This window comes from Armigeres subalbatus, chromosome 2 (assembly GCF_024139115.2).
Source record: "Armigeres subalbatus isolate Guangzhou_Male chromosome 2, GZ_Asu_2, whole genome shotgun sequence".
Lineage (NCBI taxonomy): Eukaryota > Metazoa > Arthropoda > Insecta > Diptera > Culicidae > Armigeres > Armigeres subalbatus.
In genome coordinates, this window is record NC_085140.1 from 458,732,409 (window position 1) to 458,758,824 (window position 26,416).

The 26,416-nt window shown below is 42.0% G+C and overlaps 2 protein-coding genes and 1 pseudogene across 2 annotated transcripts in view; 1 reads left to right on the forward strand and 2 right to left on the reverse strand.

Moving 5' to 3' along the window:
* The window catches only part of LOC134210508 (cadherin-related tumor suppressor), a 236,466-nt gene that overhangs the window by 174,575 nt on the left and 35,475 nt on the right, over positions 1-26,416 (forward strand). The window contains exon 5 of the mRNA XM_062686549.1: positions 19,006-19,239. Coding sequence (XP_062542533.1) covers positions 19,006-19,239 — 234 coding nt within the window. The remainder of the gene's footprint in view (positions 1-19,005; positions 19,240-26,416) is intronic.
* LOC134216925 (uncharacterized) lies at positions 11,587-13,858 on the reverse strand (annotated as a pseudogene).
* Positions 14,296-14,851, reverse strand: LOC134218293 (uncharacterized). The gene is made up of 3 exons (XM_062697227.1): positions 14,822-14,851; positions 14,701-14,768; positions 14,296-14,636 (listed from the first exon to the last, which is right to left on the reverse strand). Exons 1-3 carry the CDS (start codon positions 14,840-14,842, stop codon positions 14,336-14,338), a joined length of 390 nt encoding a protein of 129 aa, XP_062553211.1. The 5' UTR covers positions 14,843-14,851; the 3' UTR covers positions 14,296-14,335.

Below are 26,416 nucleotides of genomic sequence, written 5' to 3' on the forward strand. Positions count from 1 at the left end.
TTTTTTTTCATTTGAGATAGATAGAATACTTATGGAATATGCAAAAAAATATCCACTGCCTACCAGTGGGAACCTGACGGCGATCCGTCACATATTGTCCTTTGAGTGTGCGGGACAAAGCCGAGCGCTACTACACTTATATGCAATAGTCATACGCTATCAATTTGAGTCGTTGTCCTTGGCTGGTAAACAAACACACTTCGATAGGTGTGGGTTACAACAGAAAGAACGTGCTTGAGAAAAGAGAATAAATATGGATGAGTGTGATTGATCCGCAACTGCCTCAGGTGGTTGGACCGTATTTATCACATTACCACTAAGATAACTTAATGAGGTGGTAACATGTTCAAGAATTTTTGAAAGGAAGCTCAAAATAGAGAAAATAGATGAAGAGGCTATAGCCCCCTTCCTAGGCATCGGGGTTAGTTACGCCAATGCAGATATGTACTATTGCAAGTGGTCACCCGATGGCCTTCCGGAAAATAAAAAGCAGCCTTAAAAAGCCAATTTTTATTCGTCTACATAGAACTGTGCGATTTTTCAGGAATTGTTTTTCATACCGAGAGTGAAATAAATATTTTGTTGTTGCTCTACGAAAGTATGATTCGAGTCATACTCCAAACACTGATTAGCAGAAAGGTGAAAATTCCATGTTGGAATTTCAAAACAGTGTGAAAACATTCGAGAATTTAATATATCAATAAAATAGTGTAATTTATTCATGAACTAAGAGCCGCTAATCACATAAATATTTAAAACATTTTAATTGATATAACTCTTACCGTAAAACCACAGGTGAAGTCTCTGAAAAGAAAAGAAAATAAAAAATTATGCATTAATTCCAAACTTCAAAGAAGCTGAGATATAGAGCAGTTACATAAATATGTAAGTGTATTGTCATCCACTATATGATATCCATATTAATTCGAAGCAGTTGTCCCATTTCCCATGCTACACATCTTTCACAATATAGTTTAATACCAGCTTACACGAATACGAAATGGCCCGCAAACAACAGGGTGTAAATGGCGCTTGATTGCGTTTGTTCAGCTGGATGATTTAATTTTCCTGCCTTTCTGGCGGACAAATTGTAATCGCCCAACAAAACGCTGCAAACTGGTGCGCAACCCACTACCTCGGCAAGCAATTCCTCTACGCATTGTGAACAAAGTATTCGATAATGAAATTCAGACCCCGGACTGCCCAATTTCGACTGTCCCTCCCACCCAAAGCCATTCACAATGAACTGCGCTCACTGCACTCCACCAGTTTGGTTCGGTCTGCATTACTGTCATTCGGTTCCCACTTGACTATCGTTGCCCATTGACTAACTGACTGACTGACTGGTGGTCATTTGACGAGAACGAACTCCCTGGTCCACAATCTAAACGAGAACAAAACTGAAAAAGGCATAAATTAAGGTTACAAAAAGGCACGTTCGTAATTCGTCTTACCCTTGCGGTAGAGACGAACAGCGCAACAAACGAATCCAATGGGTAAGGTCGGTGGAATCGAAGATTCCACGGAAGAATATCAGCAACAGCAACAATGTATCGCTCAGTTCGCATGTAAATAAGCAATTCAATCAATTTTCAACCAAACCGAGAACTCCACTTCCTTATTTTGCGTGAACCGTTTCGAAAGTACCGGCATTTACAGTCATGTATTTGTAAATTGAGCGAGCAATGATATTTCGTATGAACAAGTCGTTGATTTGTAAAATCTAAGCAGACTAGAATGGAGCTTTTATTGTTAACATTAAAAAGAATTGCCTACAATCTGAATTATAGAGATCATTGTGATCAAGTAATGACAAATTAGTTGAATCTCTAATAGAAGCGTAAAACTCTCATATACTATGCCTAGCGTACTGCTGAACATCAAGATAAAAGAAGCAAAAGCACAATTCGAAAAAGCCAGATATTGGTCATCCTGATTATGAAAATGCCCCACCGTGCAAGCGATCGACCGCGCGCACGCTCACACACTTTGAGCATTTAGGCTAAATTCGGCCATTCTTATCTTGATGTTGAATGACAAAGCGATCAAGACGAAGTTTCAAATGGCGAGGGTGACTGATGGCTGGCGGCGCAATGGATCACCCGGCACGGCCCGTCTTTCGAATCACGAATCAAAATGATTTACACTTTTTCTCCGATTGTCTGTTTTGAAATCGATAAAGATCGATTTGCTATCCTGATTGCGGCCCATTGTGCGGTGGGGTAAGGAAAGGGGACCCGCCATTCCCACACAATGTTGTGCTTTGAACTATGCTTTGGACGGTCGCTGGTGGAAAGAGGAAAGGCATTCAGATCTGTGTGGTTCCTAACGAACGCCTAGATATAACAACAAAAATCGAAAAAATGGTGTTTGGCGGCTTAGGCCCTCCAAAAAAGAGCACGCTAGTCACAGTCAAGCTAGGAAGAATGCGCACGCTCTGTGTGATACCAAGCAACGGCGGTTTGTCGACGTGGAGAAGGTCCAGATTGGGGGTAAAAAGCTTCACGAAATCATTTTTTATGTCAATCAAACTTCGATAAAGCAATGAATCCAATTTAATACACGTTTGTATGATCTTAACCTAAAAAAGAGGTCAAAATTTGAGAAATATAAAAAATAGGAATCGAACAAACAAAACAACTAAATAAAAAGAGTTTATTTCATATTAGTTTGCCATAACAATATATTAACAAAAATATGATGCAATCCATCCCTATTAAATTAATTATAGATCTGTTTTGGACTGTTCAAGCTGCTGCGCCATTCATTTTTGCCAACTGCGGTTTAATCAGAGCTTTTGCTACGTTTGGCTAATCCGGGTATTAACCCGACAAGTTTCGGACCGACAGAGAAGCAGCAGCTGTATCCGCTACTGGCGATAGGATGAACGGCAAAAACATTTGACTTATAATATTTTAAAAGCTGAGCCAGGCGTTAGCATTTTTTTGCTGTTTTTAAACGGGAAGCTATTAGACAATCAATTGAATCATGTTGCTAGTTATGCAGCAGATCGTTACAGCCTAATGACCTGGCTAATTAAAATGGTTATTTCTTTATCAAGCTTGATTGATTGTTCGTGTTGACAATTAATACATTGGTTTTAGCATTGATCTCCAATTTGCAAATGTTGGCAATTTCTCCACGACATAATGGTAGAAACAAATGTATTTTCTCATTAAGAGACAAAGTATCGTGGCAAAACTTCAACTTGGAGATTTTTGGAGATATTATGCATTATTTTTTACTTTTGGTTTTGGTGAAGCCTAAGGAACTTTTTCTAAGAATAGACAGATGTTGAAAGATGAAATATACGTTGAGTTGATTCAAATTTTCGTTAGTGGAATAGTAAAAACAAAAAGCGTCACCACATTAGATTACAATGAGTTCGGATCGGGTTCTGAAAAAGTGTAGAGGACGCATGGTATATTGTTCTCTAAGAGACCAGTTGACATTTATTTTACATCCATGAAGTTTGCGATTTTTTTTTCAATTTGAATGTAATCAATATAATATAGGGACAGATAACATATAAATTGTTAGATTGAAAATAAATAGGAAGGCTAAACAGAATTGGATAATTATTGAAAAATGCATTGCAACTTGTTTAGAATGTATATGTAGAATAATTTTTGTTTTTTTTTCATAAAGGTGTGTGACCCTTTGAAAAAAACAACTAATTGATATTTATTCTTACAATTTTGTTTGTTATTTCTGTTGACTCGGTCGAGTTCTAAATGGAACAAGCTTTACTTTCCGAAATTGATTTCAACCGTCCTGCTTTCTGGAACACGTTGCGACCTCCCGCGCATCGCCTTTGGCAGATCCCACCTTATTATGACACAAAACAAATGTACCGAACATATTTCATATTTCGGCTGTCAGCGTTCCGGGTAGAGACAGCCGACCACATTCGATAGGAACAATATCATTTCAATCTGCGTCTGGCGGCCGACCTACGATGTACGCGATGGGGGAAAGCAAGAATGCCATCATCCGAGAGATGAAGCACCAAAGTTGAATTTGAGGAAAGTGAAGAGAAGCAGGCAACGGAAAAAAAACTCAGAAATGATCGATGGCTTAAGCGTTTTTTTTCAGTTATTTTTTTTCGGTGAGGGACCCTACCCGATCATCCCACGTCCCTTCCACGCGACCAACCGATCAAAGCGCGACGTGGGTTTGGAACTATGGAAAATCAGATTTGCTTGAAGAAAGATTCAATGCTTGGAATGGTGATGGCCGTACTGCCCGTTCGCTTGGTTGCCTGCGCAGATTCGGACTCCTTTCAACGGGCCAGCGACCAGCCTGAAGCTAATCCAATACCGTTGATGATGTTGATGGTGATGGGGAGATTATTCCCCCCTTCGCCTCAGCCGCCGATGAGCTGCGCGGGGATAAGGGTTGAATAGAAGATAAATCTCTCCCAATGATCTCACTTTCTCGCTCTAACTTCTACTCGTATCTTCTCGCGAAGTTTGATGTTATTATGTAGGCTCTTGGCCACAGCATGACTCGAAACGTTAATAGAAATAGTGAAAATGAGCGTGCCGGCCGTCCTCCTCAGCACATTCCCCTGCTTCGCCTTAGCACTTCTTTGAGCTGGTCAAATTTAATTATTGCGAATATGTTGTAATTTCAGATAGGGATCTTGATTCGGTACGAAAGCGCAAGCCTCGGAGCAATTTTGAGCTGGACCAAACAGGCTGTGTTGCCAATTGCGGCCATTCATGATTGATTTCGAAGGGGTCAGATGCGAGCATGGTCTATGCTGCGTGGAATAATGACATAGGTCCCGTGACTTCCCGGCGGAATTTAAAAGTCAACATTCTCTACATGTGTGTATGTGCGTTATTGGGCGTGAACACTGTAATTCCTTTTATCCGTTTCTACAAAGTAATCAGTTTGTAAAGAATAAGGAAATTCTATTTCTTTTATTAATTTCAGGTTTTCTATCTGGTTTCCAGATTCCTGTGTTTGACCCGGTTACAAAAACTAACACTAGAATTATCAAATAAGCGGAATTTTATTAAATCTATTCCATGTTTTTTGAATTTGCAGAGGAATTATTATACTATAAGACCCGCCCCGCACAAATTAATCTCAATGCAATATTCATATTTGTAACATCTGAAAGCAATGAGATTATAATTCACAATAGATTATTCCAAAGTTCTAGATTTCCAAAACTCCAAAGATTATTCCAAAGTTCTAGATACCTGGATTTAATTGAAAAAAGGGGTGTACCCCGTTAGGCATAGGGACGATAGGCATAATGGACGTTAGGCATAAAATGACCCAAAGAACAGCCTATGACATAAAGAAGGCAGAATTCTTCTTCTTCTTATTGGCGTTACATCCACCACTGGGACATTGCCGCCTCGCTGCTTAGTTTTCTTTCAGCACTTCCACAGTTATTAACCGCGAGGTTTCTAAGCCAAGTTACCATTGTTGCATTCGTATATCATGAGGCTAACACGATGATACATTTATGCCCAGGGAAGTCGAGACAATTTTCAAACCAAAAATTTCCTAGACCGGCACCGGGAATCGAGCCCAGACACCCTCAACATAGTATTGCTTTATTGCCGCGCAATTAGCTTATTTTATAATCAAATATTTAACATCCTTCAACTATGTCCGACAATCGAAGCAATTGTAAACACATGCCTGGAAGGCCGCACATACAAAAAATATAATAAAAAAATGTAAAATCACAAATTTCGAAGCAATTTCCCTAATTCATCACTAAGCTTGCTATCATCTTTTTGATCATAGATGAGTAACATGTGTGAAAATGATTTTATGTCTAATAATTGGCCCCCGCAGAGATAACAGTAGAAACACTTGTTGAGATGGTGAATAAAGTCGAATAACAATTAAAGTATACGGCTTTAGACTTCTCACCTGTGACTGCTAGCAAAACAGCCCCATTTTGGTCCATAGAAACACGTCAGTTGATTTATAATCATTTACAAAATTGACAGGTCATCCAAGAACTTTTTGGAGTATAGACCTGCGGATCAACCAGCATTACGGACTTCTCGCTTGTGATTGCTAGCAAAATAGCCCCATTCTAGTCCATAGAAACACGCTGTGTGGTTTATAATCATTTACAAGGTTTGTAGGTCATCGAAGAACTCCTTGGAGTATAGACCTGCGAATCAACCAGATGGACTTGTGTGACTTCTAGCGGAGTAGCCCCATTCTGGTCTATAGAACCACGCTGAGTGGGTGATCACCTATCAGGTACCTGTTTGGCTACAGCGTCGATACACCTATGCCTGGCATATTGTAGAGCTCCGTAATCGTCGGTCTTGGGCGATGTTCCTCCAGTTTCTCCGAACGTTCAGGGTCCCCAGGTTCGATTCCATCGCGTGCAGCCAGCGTGTTCGTGGCCTTCCACGAAGTCGCCGGTCCCTTTCTGGTGCTCTGTTGAATATTGTTTTCGTTATTCTTTCTTCCGATATTCAACTTCAACACATCCTCACCAAGCCCTACCTCAGCACCAACACCACTACGTCTTCCCCTATCTCTACCTGCCACCATGTACTTTGTCTTGGTTGAGTTAATGGTTAAGCCTATCCTCGCCGTCCACCCTCTTCAGTGGAACAAAAGCCTCCACTACTGCGCTGCGATCGATTCCAATGAGGTCGATGTCGTCCGCAAAGCGCTAGAGCATATGCGACCGTGTGATGATAGTGCCGTTCCTCTGCACGCCAGATCTCCTAATAGCGCTTTCGAGTGCAATGTTGAAAAATAAACTCGAAAGTCCATCACCCTGCTTCAATCCGTCTAAGGTCACAAACGAGGTTGACACTTCGTCTGCAATCCGAATACTTGACGCGAGCCATCCAGCGTTGCACCTATCAGTCTAATCAGTTTCGCCGGAAAACCATGTTCGGACATTATCTGCCACAGCTCATTTCTTTTCACTGAATCGTACGCTGCTTTGAAATCAATGAACAGATGGTGAGTCTGCAAGTTGTACTCCCAGAATTTATCAAGGATCATCCGCAGGCTAAACATCTGATCCGTCGTTGATCGGCCCTCACGAAAACCTGCCTGGTATTCGCCGACGAAGGACTCCTCAAGCGGTCTCAGTCTGTTAAACACAAGAGGGTTAAACAGTTCAGAAGGGTGATCCCTCTGTAATTGGCAAACTCTAGTATGTGATTGGGTATATGAGGCCATCCAACCAGCCGGCAGGCAGTCCTTCATCCTCCCATATTTTCTAGATAATGTGGTGGATTGATTGATGCAGCTGCTCACTTCCGTGATTGGGAAGCTCGACCTGGATCTCGTCCTTCCCAGCAGCTTTGTTACGATTTTCAGTCACGCGGCTTAGCACACAATGCATTCGATAACGTAGAACACACGGCTCTTCCCGCAAATCTCCTTCGCTATTATAAAGCTTCAAAATTTCTTTCCCGACCAGGGGCGAAAGAGATTAGGGGCTATTATTGAAGGGGTCAACTTACGGTGTGCGAAAGAGATTAGAGGCGATATCGTACGACTGTCTGCGTTTATTGACCGGTGTCCACTCCGGGAAATTTACTGTACATTTTGTCGGCAATATCTCAAAAATTGTAACACAACATCATTCAAACGGTGTCGAAATTTTTGCGAATGTTGCAAAAATTCGCAAAAATTTCGATTTTATATCTGCTGACGATCAAATCATGGAAAGGTCGATTGATTCTAATACTAAACAATATCGATCAGATCTTTTCCTGAGGTTCTACCTAGGACATCGAGTATTGGTTGGTTTTCCTAATCTACGGTACTCCAGAAACATACTTATTAGCTAACGGTAGCGTTTGTCTTGAAACACAAAGTGTGCCAGATCTATCCAAGATAAATGTCTTCACCGCCGCTGATGCGCTGCGGAATATCTCTATGACTACTTCCTTATATACTATCCTATTCTACGGTCAATCGCGTCTCCATCATCTGAGTTACGGTAATGTAGTTGGGCGCCAGAAATTTTACCGAGAAAATACAATTATTTGGTGATCTGTACTATATTGAGTCATAAGGGCCGTGAGCTTGGGGTATTAAAAGTGCCTTTGAGTTGCGTATGGCGTTTTTCTCTACCAGACTGAGTGAGTAATCATAAAGTGGTATATACGATGGAAGTGTGTTTCTTGCGAACTCGGTAGTAGCAATCTGATATTGATATAGTTGTTCCGCAGTTTCATTAATGTGGGGTTTCTAACGTGTTCGACGGACGAAGAGTCTGTAAAACTGCTTGCTGTGACGAGGTTTCGTGATTAGTTATTGAGCCTTCGAGTCAACAGCGAACATGTTTTTGGTGGCATCTGTTCATAGTCGGACAGTAGTTCTGCGTACATAGCTGGATAAATGGGTTTCGTTGCTTGATCGTGTCTGGATGAGAAACTTTGGAACGAGTTTCCGATCTCTTCTGCATCCAATACGATGTGTTCACGGCGATTGCTCTTTGTTGACAGCGGCAGGGTGCTGTAGACATTGCTTGATGGTTTGGTTTTAGTCTGGTTTGATATCTTTTGCGTGATAAACGCCGGTTTTCGATGTCTTGATGTCTTCTAGTGTGTAATTGTTGCATCCTTGCGCTTGTCTAACGATGCATGGTATAAACTTTGCTCCCAATTTTTTCGTTCGATGCTCTGCTGCATTGGATAACTCGAATGATCTTCTCCACACTATTTCTCCTTCTGCGAATGTTCTATTCCGAGCTCTTAGGTCATAACGTTTCTTGCTGTTGTCATGGGCAGCTTTGATCCTTGCTAACACGAAATGTTGAATGTTATGAACCGATATTATTCTTGCCTTTTGGGCTGCTTGAGAGTCTTCGGCCGAATTGGCTTTGGCGGCAACATACTGATTTGTGTATAGAATGTGATCCCTTCCAAAGTTGCAGTAGTAAGGACTACATCCCAGGGTTTCGTGCTTTGCAGTATTAATTGCACATACTATTTGTTGAATATGCACGTCCCAATCTCTTTGGTCTTCATCGAGTAGCGATCTAACACATGTGATGAGCGTTCGATTTGTCCTCTCTGCTGCGTTACACATTGGTGTATAGAAAGCAGTTCTCATATGAATTACATTGTATCTTTTGAGCAAGGTCTGAAAGACCTGGGATAAAAATTGGGATCCCGAATCCGAAACGATGATCCTTGGCGTGGAGAATCGAAGAAATACGTAGTGCTCTAGAAACTCAGACATTTTCTGAGCATTTGCCGATCGAAATGGCTCTATGACGATGAATTTCGTCACCCAGTCGACTATGACTAAAAGAACTGTATTACCTTTCTTTGATCGTGTGAGTGGGCCAACCCAATCTACTGAAATTAGCTCCCAAGGCAGTTGCGCTGGTTTAGGGTTGCCTAATGTTGGTGTTAAGGTTGTATTAGGTGCCTTGCAAGCTTTGCATACGTCGCAGGTTCGTACGTATTTCCTGATATCCGCCGCCATCTGAGGCCAATAGTGGTCGCGTTGAATACGAAGCAATGTACGATCTCCTCCGAGGTGAGCAGCGGTGGGTATATCATGGAATCGATGCATGAGCTCACGACGAAGATGAGTTGGAACTACTTTTTTTCCAACGATGAACTTTTCCGCCAGTCTCGTCTTTCATAGCGCAATTTTTGTACAGTTGTCCGTCGATTATCCTAAATTCTGGAAACTTATCAGCATCCTTCCGAACATTTTCAACCAACCGGTCAAACCATGGATCCGAAGCTGTTGTGGGTGATGCGCTCAAAGAGTTTACAATTTCTACTCGACTTAGACAATCAGGGACAGTGTTGGAACTTCCTTTGCGGTATTTTATGTCGAAGGAGTATGCGTTCATCCGCAGGATCCACCTAGCAAGAAGCGGCGTTGGATTTTTCATGGTTTTGAGGTAGGTCAAACTTGAGTGGTCGCAGTAAACCGTGAAGTGTGTTCCTTCGAGATATCCACGAAACTTCTCAATTGATCGTATAACCGCCAAACAGTCGCGTTGGGTCACTGAATACTTTCGTTCGGAGGAAGCGAGTTTCTGGGAGAAGTAACAGATTACTTTTCTTCTCCTTCGATTACTTGTGTTAATACACCTCCTATTGCCACATCGGACGCGTCGCATGCCACGGAAAATGGCTTTGAATAATCTGGCGTTGCCAAGACCGGGGCCGATATGAGGTGCGATTTGAGAGTTTGGAAGGCATTCTCGCATTCTTCAGTCCATTTAAATTTGTTTCCAGCTTTTGTGAGTTCCGTCAAAGGGGCAGCTGTTTTGGAGAAATTCTGTATGAATCTTCGGTACCACCCACACATGCCGATAAATCGTTGAACCTCCTTTTGTTTGTCGGAGCCGGAAATTTTGTTATTGCTTCTACTTTCCTTCGTCAACGCGCCAGCCTTGTTGATCCAGTACGTAGCCTAAATACTGCAAGCTTTTCCTGCAAAAGGCAGATTTCTCGGCATTGATAGTCAGACCAGCGCTTTTCAGTCTTCTAATGATTTCGTGGAGTAGTTCGAGATGCTCTTGGAACGTTTCTGTTGCCAATATTAGGTCGTCCAAATAAACGAATGCTTTTGGCTCCAGGTCGATGAATAAGTGATTCATGACACGCGATAGGGCCTGACTGGCCGTTGATAATCCAAATGGAACCACTGTAAACTGGTAGTGCCCTCGTTGCGGAATGGTAAAGCTGTCTTCTGTTTTGATTCTTCCTCAAGTGGTATTTGCCAAAATGCTGATTCTAGGTCGATTGAGGAGAGAAACTTCGATCCGCTCAGGTTGTTGACGATGGATGCTATCTGCGGAATTGGGTATGCTTCTTGAACTAGGACTGAGTTCAGTTTCCTGGCGTCCAAACACAATCGCATAGAACCGTCTTTTTTCTTAACTGCCACCGTGGCATTATTCCAAGGACAGCAAACTGCTTCTTCTATCACACCCAGCTCAAGCATTCTGTCCACTTCCTTGTTCAAGTCCTCCAGTACGAATCTGGACATGGGGTAGTATTTTTGTTTAAATGGTGGTGCGGTGCCAGTGTTCATTTTGTGGCAGTATAGGTTTGTTCTACCTAACTGACCCTGGTTTGCCGATGTTGGGAATTCTAGGATTGTTGCTTGTAGTTGATCCTGCTCTTCCCGCGTTAATGTTCCTATTACTGAATTTTCCAAGTCCCCGCTAGTTGTGACTCCACAGATCTTTGGTTTGATGCCAAACTTCGTCCAAAAATCCATTCCTAGGATTAATAAAGGAGGCATAGATTCGATGAATAGTATAGGAAGAGTTGCATTCTTATTATTATAAACGAATGGTACATGGGAGAAAAACGAGACTTTGTGTGGCGAGTTGTCTGCTGTTTTTACTTCTCCTATAACCGGAAATTTTTGAAGTCCCAGTTCGTCTGCAATTTCTGCTAGAGATCCTCCTATAAGACTGCAGGTTGCGCCGCTATCCAACAATCCTCGTATTTTTTCCCAAGGATCGATATAGCTGCATATGGTCGATTATCGTTGTTTTCCGTATCAATTATAATAGAGTCCGCCTTACAAAAAGCCGGAATATTACGTAGCAAAGGCACTATCGATTTTCGGGAGATCCCACCACCTTTACTGTGGGTTCTCCCAGTTCCGGTTTCCGAAATCGGAAGCTCATTTTGTGTGTCTAATTGTCTCCAGCGTAAGATGCAGGCTTCACAGTTGCGCGTTGTACATCCTTTCTTGCCGCAGCTGTAGCAAAACAAGTAGCGTTTTGGATTAGGACATCTGAAATAAGTGTGTCCAGGGTTTTCACATTGCCAACATACTGTTACTATTGGAGCCTCCCGTATGGAATTCCTACCCGACTGGTTCGATGTGGTGTCAGACGCCGATCTTCCGCTCCAATTATTCTGCCCTCGAATGGCATTTACCTCTTCTGTTAGATTCGACGCAGCTTCGTTCCGGTAAGCAATGTCCTGATGAAACGCTTCTCTTTCCCTGATGCTCACCGGATCCACTTCTTCTTCGACCTCTTGATTATGCTCTACCATGCTGACCCGCGCTGTGCCGTACGGTTGTCGATTTAATGGCGGCCGGCCACTGTTGTCCAATCTATTGATCACGGGCTGATGAAGTGATGAATTCTCATGCCGGGTTCCTAGGACTCGCGTTGTTGGTGCTCGCCCTCTTAGTGCGTAAGAACGAGAAACTTCGAAATCTTTTGCATACTGCCACGAGGTCACGGACACTCGCCGATCGGGACGCCGAAGCAATTGGGGAGAAGTCTGTGTTGAGATGTGATTTCAAGATAAATAACTTCTCTGACTCTGATATTGCTGGTTCCATTATCTCGAACGCCGCTACTAGGTCTCTGTAGAATGTTGTGAATGACTCATTTGGACCTTGGAATCGTAAGTACAGATCCTGCTTCACAATCTCCGAGTAGTTCGAGGTAAGAACTCTTGTTTGATTTCTGCTTTAAAGATGTCCCAAGTTGTAAGGATTAGATACGAGCGCGTGTACCACTGAAGTGCTCTTCCTTTCAATAAATGTTTGATTGAGCGAAGCAATGTTTGCTCATCCATGCCTTCGGTGACAGCGTAGGTGTTCACCTGATTCAGAAATTCGCCTAACTTTACGATGTTACCTTCTCCTGAGTACTCGAATGGCCACTTATGTACCGGTTGCAGAAATCTGTAACTATTTGACTGTTGAGTATTGATTCTCGGTGTGTTGGATCTATTAGGCGTTCCCTGAAATTTTGTTGCTCATATTCCTGGGGATGTTCAGCTATCCCGGAGTCTCGTTGATTGTACGGACCCCAGTATCCTGAAATCGCGCCAAAGGTGTAATTCGGGATTTCGTTTTCTCGCTGTGGAGGTGCTGTCAATCTTAACTGTTGATGCTGTAAATGTGCTTCTAGCTGTTGTCGTCTGTATTGCTCCTGTTGAAGCTGTCGCTCTAACTGTTGCTGCTGTATCTGCATTTGGTTCAGCAATAAACGAAGGCTTTGCTCCTGATGAAAACCTCTGTTTTGCTGATCTTGCCACAGTAGATGATCTTGTTGTTGTTGATGATCAGAAAATAGCAGTGGAGGTTGTGAAGAAAACTGCTGCGGCGATGGTTGTCGTGGATCTTGTTGTTGTTGTTGTTGTTCCATGGGATTTGGATGCTGTTGATGTTGTTGAGACTGTTGAACTTGAGGTGGCGGTAATTGTTGATCCTCTCTACGATGTTCCATTTGTTGGTGTTGGAGCCTCGACTGCTTCTCTTGGTCCTGGTGTTTCCCGTCGAGAACTACTGGATTCTGGTTTGACTGCTCTTCAGGTATTTGGTTGCCCCGAAGTTCTTCTTGAAGCTGCTTTTCTAATTGTAGTTGATGCTTTGATGTTTCGTTGATGCTCGATTGAAGTTTCGCGATCTTTAACCGCTTTCTCGTTTCTGGATCACTTGGAAGGTCCTCTGTATCCGCTTGTCCTGCTGATGTTCCTGATGCTTGATTCTGGATGTATTTCTCGATTTTCTGTAGAGCGAGGCCTACCTTTTCCAGTGTTTTCTTTGCATTGATTAGTATCATCGGATCCGATATAAGCGAAAGTCGAAATTGGTAATGCAACAGTCTTGATTTCAATGCATTCACCTGGTTGTCGTTCCTTTGTCTGAAAGCACCATCCAAAGCTTGCAAAATTGGAGACAGCTTCGTTTGACATTGATATATACTGTCCATATCCGTTAGTACGTGGGATGAACAGTTGGGTACCGGCGATCCATTGAGTTCACTGTCCAATAGTTGCTGTAGTCGTGATGCTTTCCACTCCAAGTTTTTTCCTCTCGTACCAGTCGTTTTCCGAACTAGCAGTTCGAACTCTATTTCCTCCGGGGTGAGGTGATTAAGATCCATCTCCAGCAAGTGTGACACGGATATCACTAATTTAACTATACACACAGATCACTTATTTGACAGCTTGACTACGCGAACCGATCAAACTCACTAGTGGGTTTTTTAGTCTGGGCGCCAATGTTACGATTTTCAGTCACGCGGCTTAGCACACAATGCATTCGATAACGTAGAACACACGGCTCTTCCCGCAAATCTCCTTCGCTATTATAAAGCTTCAAAATTTCTTTCCCGACCAGCTACACAAATTGCACAAAGTGTTATTTTGTGTCTCAAACCCCAGCTCATTGACTCAAAGTAGAAAACATGAAATCGGCAATAATGGAGAATTGGCAATGATGGTTCATTTGAGTATTCATTTCACATAATGTTCTTACAGCTAATTTGCCTAACGTACATACATTTTCTCATCCTCCGTCCGTCGTTTATCAGCATCGATGGGGGCCCCCTGCTGCATCTGGTGCATCGTCGTTATCGCTATCAGCGCACATTCGCTAGTGTGCCTTTGTTGCATGAAGCATCACCTGGCAATCTCGGACGAGCAGAATGCACACTGCAAATCGATGCTACTTCCTTGATGTCGCACGCTCTCCGTCGCACTACCTTTTGTTGCGTCGTACCCGGTTCAATGTCGCACAATGCGTATCGTCTGCTGCACCACCCGTGACTTCCCTGCACCTCAAAGTTGCACCACCAGCTTGGGATCGCCGTGCGATACTCGCTCAACGAGCGTACAGATGTCGATTCACCGGCAAATGCAAGGCTGCAAACAAAAGGCCTTCTATTGAAGGGCCATCGAGCACAATTAGCTTCTGTACTCGGTATTGCATTGATCGTGAGCTTACCTATTGAAGGCCTTCTGTGTCTTTGGCTGCCAACGAGTGCCAATCGTGTGAACCGTATATTGTGGAATCTGTAAACGGATAGTTGATGACCACTTTCTAGGTAGCAGAGTGCGAATACTACCTGTGTCGGATGTGTTGGCATCTACGTTTGTCACCCTTAGTAGTGTCCGAATCTGGAGGACTAGACCCTGTCAGCGCTTTTACAATCGAGCCGGATAGTCGCTCGGGACATGCAACCGAGCCTGAAAGCATGTAATATTGGAGCTAGGTATGATGCATCAAAAGGCATTGATATGCACTTTACCTTTTATGGTTGGCTTCTCGGACCGATTGACTGCACGTGGTTGTGGTTTGAAGCACTTTCCTATGGTGAATCATGCCCATTAGAAATGGAAAAATGAGGCAGAATCTCGTTAATTTACCTCTGGTTTTCGAAAACGTGATGCTGGTGATGGTTTTAGAGGGATCTTAATACGCAACCTGTGCCACCTTTCAGGTTTGCATGCACTATTCAATCCAGGTACTTCACACTTGGTTGATCAAATCACTCTGATGTGGCTATTGTGCGAGATGTTCTATCTTGCTTCGAGCCATTAGTGTATGTGTTTATGTGCGCTATTATTGAAGGGGTCAACTCACGGTGTGCGAAAGAGATTAGAGGCGATATCGTACGACTGTCTGCGTTTATTGACCGGTGTCCACTCCGGGAAATTTACTGTACATTTTGTCGGCAATATCTCAAAAATTGTAACAGCTTTACTGTTTTTCAGCTCGTTTAGAGCCTTCTTTACCTCGTCCAGCGCTGGGGGTTCCACAGCTTGACCGTCGCCGACTATATCCATCTCGCTTCTTAAAATACCTTCATTTTCACAGTTCAACAAATTTTCGACGTGCCCTTCCACCTATGGCTGCCACCAAAGTCTTGTCTGTCAGCAAATTCCCCTCTCGGTCATTGCCGCGCGCCATTGACAGGTGCGTAAAACCTCCGCATATCGTTCTGTCCATGTTCTCCTGCGCTTCAGCTATCACACTCTCTTCGTATTGCCTTTTTTATCTGCGGTGGATTCGCTTCTTTTCTGCCCTTGCTACACTTTACAGCTCTCTGTTGGAACGGGTATTGAAGTTGAAGAATTCTGCTGTGCTTCCAACGGATAACACGCTTCATCTGCTTCCCATCACCATGACACCAACTTTTCGTTCTGCTCTGTCATCGCCGCTATAGTAGATGTGGTACTTGAATGAAGTGTTAGCTATGGGATCCACCGCCCGGAATTCACGTTCTCCAGTTCTAGGCCACCGTATTTCCTGGATTGCTGCCACACTCCCGCCGACCTTCTGCATCTCGCGAGCCAGGAACCCAACACGTGCGGGTTCATTCAAAGTTCTCACTTTCCATGATCCGACTTTCCAATCGTTGTCCTTTATTCGTTGCCGGCTTTGTTACCGTTGAATCAATCCATTTGCTCTTCTTTTACCTTTCTTGGTAACTGTAGAATCTTCGGTAGGCTACCTTACCAGGGTTGCGCTAAATACATCTCGTTGAAGGGGCTGCCTTCTTGATGCTGACACGATGCAGCATGATATGCACAGTTTAGTTTAGAGTCCCTCGCTGGCACTCGGACGATGATCAGCCACCCCTAACATGGGGAACATACGCTGTTGTGAGCCGCTCCTAACATGGAGAACAGACGCTCGATCAGATTTGTACCTCCGGAGAGCAGCAAATCCCCCCTTCCCTGTCAGCATACGACCATAGTTCCCACCGGGGTTGGTAACCCGATCTTTCCTAAGGTTGCTCGTATCCCGGCCAGCGCCACGAGGAGATAGGGATAGCAGTTGCTGGGTAAAAGGCTAAGGACCGCGAAATGGGATCTATTTTATTGCTTCAGGTACGTGAAGTACCTATGGTACGCTTTACCCAGCATTTGGCGTGCCAGTGGGTGATTATCATTTTCAAAGTTTGTAAGTCATCCAAGAACTTCTTGAGCAACCGTGCAAAAACAATGCGTAGACGTTCTAAGCCACCTATTCTATTAGCAATGCTATTAAATCTGTCAGTTCAACAAAATAAATTTTCCGACGCACTGAAACGCCAAACGACCTTTGAACGCGATACAAAGTCCAATAATAACTATACCATATTGCGCATGGAAGAAAAATGAGCTTCACTCTTCTGACTACCAAATCAGATCATCTATCTCAGCATGTTGATCTAATCGTGTTCAGATCGGATTCTAAATTTATGAAATAGTTTCACGTCGGATGTTCAGACTTGTTTCTTTCTCAATTAGTGCTTGACCTCCAATGACTGATTCCTGCTCCATTGATCAGTATTAGCCTTAGCTGCAAGCTCTGAGTTCAATGTTTCCCCTCACATGTAGGATCGATGGATGGTGCAATATTAATCATCAAATTCTACCGTTTGCTAATCGAGCGAACAAAACGAAAGGATCGCTCATTACTGAACCAAAATAACAAAAATTCAAATGAATCATTTAGACTGTTCACAGGTTTTGCTCCACGCGCGTTTGTTTAATCACCAGAATGGAGAAAGATTTAATAAAAATAATCATGATCATAAATAAGCAGATGGAGATCAAAAGTTTATTCCGCGTTGTTGTCTTCGTCACGTTCCGCGTATTTCATTGTTACTTTTGAGGGCGCCTTCAGCATTCTCCGTCTTTCCCTAGTTTTTCGGGCCCATTCCATTTGGACTTCCGAGCCAGTGTAGACCATTTGGATTTCTCGAGATAAGTTTAGGCAGCCGTCGTAGTTCGACTGGTCCTTCCTAGATAATGTTATTGATTAAAAAAAAGGTTAGAGAACGACGGACTACTCAAGCGTCGTAACTTTCTGCCGTCAGCCTATCCAGATTCCGATTGGATTCAGTCTGGGGAGATCAACGAATTCGAGCTGTAGTCAACTCTGCACAGACAGCAGTCACAATCTGCGACCAATGACTCGGGACGGCAAGCGGAAGAAAGGGAACACATCGATTTGACAGGTTAGATATTCGCTTTAACGTTCTTTGCTTTGGCCTTACCGTCTGGATCGAGGACTAGGTCATCAGTGGTTGAAAATCATGCGGTGCTTTCTTTTTTAGGGAGCATCGTTACGTTTAGGTGGTCTTCACTACAAACTACAAGTAGTTTTACAACGTAAATGCCGATAAACGGTTTCCTAATTGCATTTAAGAATTTAATCTAGTTCGATTGATTAAACGAGCCATACAATTTTGAGGTGCCCTTTCATATCATTTAAAAAAAGAAATTATGTTTGTGATAAACTTTACTTTTTATAGTTTCAAATTTGTACATAGCCCATAATCTTCATGTTTATCATCGAGTTCTATCATTTCACACGCCTAAATGAAGTCGAACTAGATATCTTCTTATATATCTATCCATTCATATCCTAGTCTGTTTTCGACGTAAAACGCACTTGAACGCAATTAGGCTCGTCTTTAGCACATTTTTTTTACCCATTTCAGGACAAGTCACGTTTTGCGCTTTCTCTACCTCTACCTACGATTGGTTCGCGTGCCGGCAAATAAACTTGATGATCCGTTTCGAACAGACCGCGATGGAAGCGAACGATGATTTTCGAAATGCTTTATTTCCTAATCTTCAAAGCTATCAGCTGCAATGTGTAGGAATTCTAGGTTTCTCTTCCCATCCGAAGCAAATTGTAGGTCACTTTATAACCGCAGGATGAAAAAGCAAAAAGAGACTACCTAAACCATTTCGGTGCTTTTTTGCGAGCAAGGGCGACGTGGGGATGGTGCCGTAACCAGGTTGCAATCATAATCAAGCGATTTGGATTTGCGGAGGCGAGATCTGAAATAAATGGCATTGCCATAATCACCTCGCACCGATTTCCAACCATTTGAATTCAATTTATGTTACGAGTGTCCATAGTTGCTACTCAATCGATGATTAAAGTTCGAGGACGCTTATTTTATGATCACTCGCCCAAGTATTTCAAAAAATTTGCGCTCACTACCATTGCCATTGCCTTATGTACAGCTAGCATCAGATTGTTATTCGATTAATTTGACTAATTTGAGAAATTAGCGAAAGTTTCTCCGTTTTTTTTCGCTTCAACATTAACCAACGCTCAAAAAAGACAGATTATACTAGAGGAAGAAAACGCACTTGACATTTACCACAGCGTCGCTGCATTACCTGACCCGCACATGGGCACCAATTTAGTAACAATTCCAGCCAATTTCGAGTCAGTACTTGCCATGTACCACTTGTTTCAACGGAGTTTCTTACCTTCTTCCATTTCTCCTTTCCAACACAGGTCACCGACACCAACGACAACCCACCGTCATTTTCCGAGACGGCGTACTCGTTCGACATTCCGGAGAATGCGGCACGGGGCTTCCAGGTGGGCGTCATATCCGCCAGCGATCCGGACCTGGGAACGAATGCCGCCGTCACCTACACCGTCATCTCGGACTGGGCCAACGATGTGTTCTCGCTGAATCCTCAGACGGGAATTTTTACGCTGACGGCGCGCTTGGACTACGAGGAGGTAAGTCGATATAAAGTTTGATTGAGTTTAGGTGGACGGAATTGAATGCAATTTCATGAAAAAATGTATTGTCTATAAAAACAGAAGTTCATGAAAAATAGAATATAATTTTAATATGAGCTAAATTCGAATAAAAACGCATTAGCTTGTTAACTAAGTTTGAATAAAAACGCTTCCGGAATAAATTCGATAAAATTGCAACTCATTTTCAAACCTCTCAATTTTATTTTCTATTTTTATTGGATATTTGATGAACTACAGCTCCTTCTCGGTGAACCTACGCCACATGGAGTATACATGGAGTATTTACAGTTTCAGTCTGTTAAACGCCGAATTAAGGAGATATATTCCTCGGCAATTAACGCAATCCAGTCTGTACCCTTTCTCAAAGAAAGTCCATCCAACCAGTTAGCAGTTTAACTTGTGAGGATCCGGAGATGGCGAGTTCGATTCTCGGTCCGGTCTAGCATGTTTTCGGGTGGGAAACATTCTCGATTCCCTAAGCATAGTGTATCCATTGTACTTGCCACACAAAATACATATTCATGCAATAATGGGCATAGAAAGCTTTCACATAATAACTGAGGAAATGCTAATAGTTGAAAAGCAGGCCAGTTGGAATGTAAAGCCATAGAAGAAGAAGAAGAATCAGTTATCAGGCTATTATTCTTTCTCCTATATTGTTGGCATAATCATTACTTTGTAAAACTGCTCACTGCCTTGTTTGAGAAGCTCAGCCGGCAGCCGGTTTTCCCTGCGATTTTCATCATCCAGTTCTATTTTTTAAGTGTTTAGCTTTTGCGTAACCTCTGACAGTGCCAAATAGTCGGCCTCCATGGTCGTCGTGAACACATAAATCTGCTTCCGGCTGACCCAAGCCACTGTAGCTCCTCTGAGACTGAACATGTAGCTAGTACATCCGAATATGCAGACAGTAGTAGACCTTAATCTCTATTTCCAAGCCTCAATTCGTAGTCAATTCCCGAGCAGAAGCTATGAACAGAATAGTAAAACATGGTATGGACTTGATTGATATAAGAGATAGTAGAACAGGCAAGAATATCAAAAAATTGCATATAGGGACACGGCAGGTATTTCCGTCCATCGTCGTAGGTCTAAAACCAATGAAGGCAACGGCCATTTGCCATAATTTCACTATAGCTGAACGTTTCTCCTGAGCTTACGATTTGGTACGGATGAGTTTAGCAAAAAAGTATCTCTTCTATTGGTTTTTGAGACTATGACGAAAAGACGAAAATACCTGCCTTAACCCTAAGTAATATCATTTTAATATCAAGGTATGCTATGGATAAGTATAGTAGCACATGATATTGATTACTTCTTACAAATATCATAACATGATCTCCTCATGATATTTTAGTGCAACCAAAATAACAAAAATTCAAATGAATCATTTAGACTGTTCACAGGTTTTGCTCCACGCGCGTCCGATCTTTTATCTCTTATTTCAATCTTGTCCATATCTCATTTTGCTATCTCATCAAGAACAAGAAAATTATTTAACTCTAGATTTAGCTTTAGATTTAACATTATTGAGCTACTAGCAGACCCGACGAACTTCGTTTCGCCTAAAATTAATTTATTCTCTGCTTAGTTCTTGAGTTATTCAGAAATTTGTGTTTCATTTGTATGGGAGCCCCCCTTTTCAAAGGAGGGAGGGGTCTCGAATCATCTTAAGAACCTTCCCCGGCCCCAAAAACCTACGCATACAAATTTGCACGCCGATCGGTTCAGTAGTTTCGGAGGCTATAAGGTTCAGACAGACAGAAATTCATTTTTATGTATATAGATTGAGCTACTAGCAGACCCGACGAACTTCGTTTCGCCTAAAATTAATTTATTCTCTGCTTAGTTCTTGAGTTATTCAGAAATTTCTGTTTCATTTGTATGGGAGCCCCCCTTTTCAAAGGAGGGAGGGGTCTCGAATCATCTTAAGAACCTTCCCCGGCCCCAAAAACCTACGCATACAAATTTGCACGCCGATCGGTTCAGTAGTTTCGGAGGCTATAAGGTTCAGACAGACAGAAATTCATTTTTATGTATATAGATTTTCGTCTGCTCGGGTTGTGGTCATCAGGTCAACCGTTGCGCCTCGGTCCATTCAAGGACCTACAACGGCAACAAACTTTTCGTCTTAAGATTCTGACTACCAACGCGATTCCCCGTAACGCTGGGTAGATACATTCGCATGGTGTGTTACGGTGTAAGATCTATCATGGTCACATTACATCAACACTTCCTTCCCCTCCCAAGTTACGGTGAAGATGGGCGTGGCCCGGAGTAGTAATCCTCATGCGGGTTAGGGACAAAAGGTCGAAAGTCAAAAGGTCGAAAAGACAAAAGTCGAAAGACCAAAGGTCGAAGAGGCAAATGGTCGAAAAGGACGAAAGGTTAAAATTGACAAAAAGTCAAACGGGACAAAAGGTCGAAAGGACAAAAGGTCGAAAAGACAATACGTCGAACGGGACAAAAGGTCGAAAGAGACAAAAGGTCGAAATGGACAAGAAGCTGACACGAAGAGAATCAATCTCGCACAATGCAAGTTTTATTCATTTCTTAAATCAACAATCTCTAATAGAACTTTCTAGATATTCATAATATTGTTCCATAGTAATTACTCCTTCTTTGAAAATTGCTCATTCTTCAACTTTGATTGATGAGATTGTATTATTTCTGCTTGAAGTTAAATGCATTTCACAAATTCCTTTGTAATACACCAAACTTGTTATCAACTTGTTCTCAATCGACCTTTTGTCCTTTTAGATCTTTTAGATCTTTTAGATCTTTTAGCTTTGCGAAGATTTTGACTGCCAACAGTGCCAACGCGATGTCTGGACGACTAGCCTTGAATGTCCAATAGTGGACCCCCTAGTAGCGGGATTTTGCTTTTCTTGGCATAAGGAGCGAAAATTGTCAGCATAATAATTTCGTGTGATATCTAATATCAAGTTCTGTATACCCCTTTTACGATACATACATAAAACACTCAAATATACGACGTTATTCGTCGAAATAAGCATTTCAAAGACTGACTGAATTTGCCCTATAGTAGATCCCCTGGGGGTCCATAATAGGGAATTGCTTCTCTGTAGTCGACACTTCATTTGGTTTTTATTGTCAAATTATGAAAAATCATCTGTCTTTACTTTCTGCAGTATTTCCAATGCATGTAATCAAATCATTAGAATGTAAGGTAGGTTCTCCCGGTGGAAAATTCATAGAAAAATGTTTATATTATGCTGTAATAATGCAAATATGGATGGAGGGTCCCCTATTGGCGTCCATTATTGGTTAGGAGTCCGCTATTGGTTAGGGTCAACTATTGGACGTTATACACTATGTATGGACAAATACAGCAGGCAACCAATTAACTTTTGATACTTTTTGTTATTCTGCAGCTTCGGGCTTTTCTCAGTCACTTTGTAGTACCCCTGGCCAAAGTAGGTATAGCCTTCTTCAAATCAAACAGTTTGAATACTTTTCTCATGTAGGCACTTTGTAAAATCACAAACAAATCATAATATAATATTATATTTATGACCTTCCGTGCAACTTCTGATGTCTTCTAGCCTTGTGATTTTCAGTCTATCTATCAAAGACTTTTTGATCAGAACGATTTCCTCCTCCTGTACGCAAACCAGCAGCAGATCGAAGATAAGTAAAAGCATCAACACATTCTTTCCTTCAAGCTCCCAGTACAGGTACGAATCGGAACTGCACTGCTGAAATCCAAACTGTTTCGAAATGTCGAAATGTCCGTTAAGTGTATTGTGCCAAAAACGCGCGGATTTCTGCATGCTATGAATGCTCCGCTTTAATCTGCACACTGTTTGGAATTTGGACACTTCATACCCCTAGCGCCAGGCACATAAACACAACCTCGTGGATTTTATTACCAAATATTTTACAACATCCGCCGATGGCCTTTTACTGTCGACAGTACTCGAAATGTAGGGCACGTAGCAACTGGAGCAAGTCTTCAGCTCGTCCATATTCTTGCGCAACTCAGCTGATATGTGCACCCAGGTATCAACACCCAAAAAGGATTCATTTGGATGGATCTGCGGTATTCGCCACTCTACTACACCATTCTGCTGAAGCATGTAGAACGCGCTGAAATAGCTCATGATGCTTTTGGTAAAAAAATTGCTAAGTGCCTACGAATAAGTGACATTTAAGAAATTTAAGATTGCCAAGGTTTTTGGCAATTCATTTTTTTTTTTGCTGAGATGATTTCCGAACACTCGGCTGTGCAAATCCGAGATTCGGTAAAACAATAAGTGTGTAAATAGAAATTTTTTTCTGCATCATCATCTTCCGTTTTCCTCCATCGTTTTGCTCCTTTTCCTCTTTTTTCGTTCACCTTCCTTCTCCCTACTACTCTTTTCCTTGAAGCTTTTCACCCTTTTCCTTTTTTTCTGCTTCCTTTCTAAAAGTAAGGTAATCAAGGTAAGAATGCTTAGTTTCTACCTTTTTCTTCCTATTTTTGACAAGCTACTTTCTTTTTTCTACTTTCATTTTTCATCGTGTTTTCTTTTATCTTCCTTCTTTTTTTAACTTGTTTTTGCTTTGTCTCTTATTTCTCTTCTTCCTGATGTTTTTCTTCTGTTTCACATCTCTTATTTCTCACTTTTCACTTCTCTCTTGCCACTTCGACCGAATGACTCTTTGAGTCTAATGGCATTCGGTTACTTAAATGTGTAGAATCTCACATCTTACTCCTCACCTGTTTGCTGAAATAGAGTTTTAATTTGGCCATGCCCCCCTCTGATGTGCCACTGACTTATGCTCTAACGGCTGTTTCGAGTTAATCTATGTGCAGATGGTGCACAGCTTAATACCCATTATTGCTAATATTTTCTCTGCTCACTTTTTTGTTCCATCCAATTAAATTTCCGTGTTTTTCTCATCTGTCAACCTCTGACACTCCACAACGAATCAACTTGATCTTTATGCAATGCCTAAAAAATCTCGTTCTGTCATTTTTTCTGTACACTGAGTCAAATTTAAAATTTTCATTTTCGTCTGATGTTTGTCTTGCGTCTAGGTAAAATTTGAGATATTTTTCTTAGTGTACTTACGGTTTTGTTTATTGTTTTCTAACAGCAAACAAGCAAAACTGACAGTTCTAACAACAAGCAAAATTATATCTTGCAAACACTGCACTAATACGGATGTGGATGGAAACCTCAATAGCGACAATCCGTGACGCAGCCTTTAACGAACGACGAAGTGGATGCTCTTTGCTCCCCAGCCTTTCATTTATTTCTGCCGATGAGATAATTTCGCTTATACCGTAAAAACACGATCATTGTGCTTCCTTTAGCATTACTCAAGGCATCTCGCTTCAGGCTGGTAGTGCTGATGTTGTTCTTCTGTCGTTCTTTCTTATACTTCCGGCAAGGCAGAATAAGGTTTGGCATGTCGATTACGGTTCCACAGTAATCGCCAGGGGGTTCCTTTTTTAGTAGGAAAGTGTGAGTCAGCCGTTTGTGGCCAATCCACAACCGTATTAGGGTCGGCTCACCTATTCGTATTGTGCTTTATCTCCCTTAGCAAAGCAAAGGTTGAACATCGCTAAGAATGGAGAGCTTTCAAGTCGGACCTGTGCACCACTGATGGTGCACAGGACCCAATAGTAAGTATGTTGACTTTAAACAAATTCTAGCCAACTTTAAATCTTTGTTCGTAATCGCACAGCAGAGATACGAAGGTTAACTGGAAGCTACCAGTAGAGCTACGTCCGAACTCATCTCAACCTGGCATCATTTTGAAGGTCCAAATACCAATCAATCTCATCACGAGTGGTCTGTGGTCCCAAGTATCAAGTGTCAAGGAGCTGATCACCGAGATATCGCCAGACGAACTTTTCGGAATAGCAATTAATTACCATTTTAATACGTTATAAAGTAACCAAGGGCTAGTTATTTCGAGAAGAAGATCAATATGATATGTAGCCACTAACCAGTGTTATAAATTTGAGGTTGAGTACATTTTTAGAAGTGGCAAGTTCTACTTGAATCTACGTAGTCATACGTCTACAGTTCGTATAGCCGATCATAGGGATGTCCTCTTGTAATTTTTCAGCTCAATTAAAGCCTTTTAACCTCATCCAGCGTTCCACAGCTTGACCGTCGTTGAGTACGCCCATCTTGCTTCTTATTACACCTTCGTTTGCACCGTCCAAAGTAGCGTTTCTTGTCTCTCAATGTCTCGAAATATGGTCAAACATCTTCATCACATCGGCTGTCGAACTGCTTTTGTAAACAATAGTTTCTCACGTCGCTGATGGGCTGTTTTGTGCCCACCCACGTAATCTAGCGCAATTTAATAAAAGAAGCGACTTCGCTGCTTTCATCAGTGGTGTTGGATTGCGTGACTGGGCTCAAATTAGCCCATCAGCGACGTGGGCAGCTCTTGTTTACAAAAGCAGTTTCGCCCTTTTGAAATGTTGGTGCCGATAAATTCAACTGTAATAATCACATACATATAGCAACTTTGAGAAAATTTGAAATGTTGGTGCCGATATATTGGAGCTTTGAGTGACGGAAACCCCAAGTAACCATTAACACTATATTTCGCCACGGTGCTCCCCTGACCGCTATTAATAAAAAAAAATCTCCACCAAAACTTAAACATGGAGCTGAATTCTGGGGCTATACTGCATCTCTGCGTGGAATTTGAAAAAAATCGTAGGGCCCATTTCGGAGTTACGTTCTTTTTAAGCCATAACTGTTATATATCAAAGAAATGCACAGGATTCTGTTTCAGCATGGTTTACATTTTCTCAGTTTTGTCCCCATCTGAAATGTTTATCGTATATGAGTAATCATCTGATTTTTCTATGGATTATTTAGAAGTTTTAGAAACATGTTGCATGGCTTTTGGTCGTAAATTGAGGCTACAAGATCCAAAATACCATCGAAACAAAATCGCGTATAAACAGAATTATGTGTATAACATCTCGTCAAATACATTATTTCCAAGTTGTCGTCAAGCTTCTAGTGCCGAAAAAACTAGTTTCGTGGCTGTAGATCACATGTTCTGAACTCAAGGACGGTTTGGATGACCAGGATATTTGGATGACCCAGGATATACCAAAACCATATCTCCCAATCTTCACAAATATATTATGGATATAGATGAATACATATTC

Excerpts from the sequence above, each read along its gene's own strand:
- LOC134218293 (XM_062697227.1), bottom strand. The coding sequence starts at position 14,842 with ATGCCAACACATCCGACACAG. Across the intron at positions 14,769-14,821 it reads TGCCAACACATCCGACACAG|ATTCCACAATATACGGTTCA; the intron begins GTAGTATTCGCA and ends ATCCGTTTACAG. Across the intron at positions 14,637-14,700 it reads ACACAGAAGGCCTTCAATAG|AAGGCCTTTTGTTTGCAGCC; the intron begins GTAAGCTCACGA and ends GCCCTTCAATAG.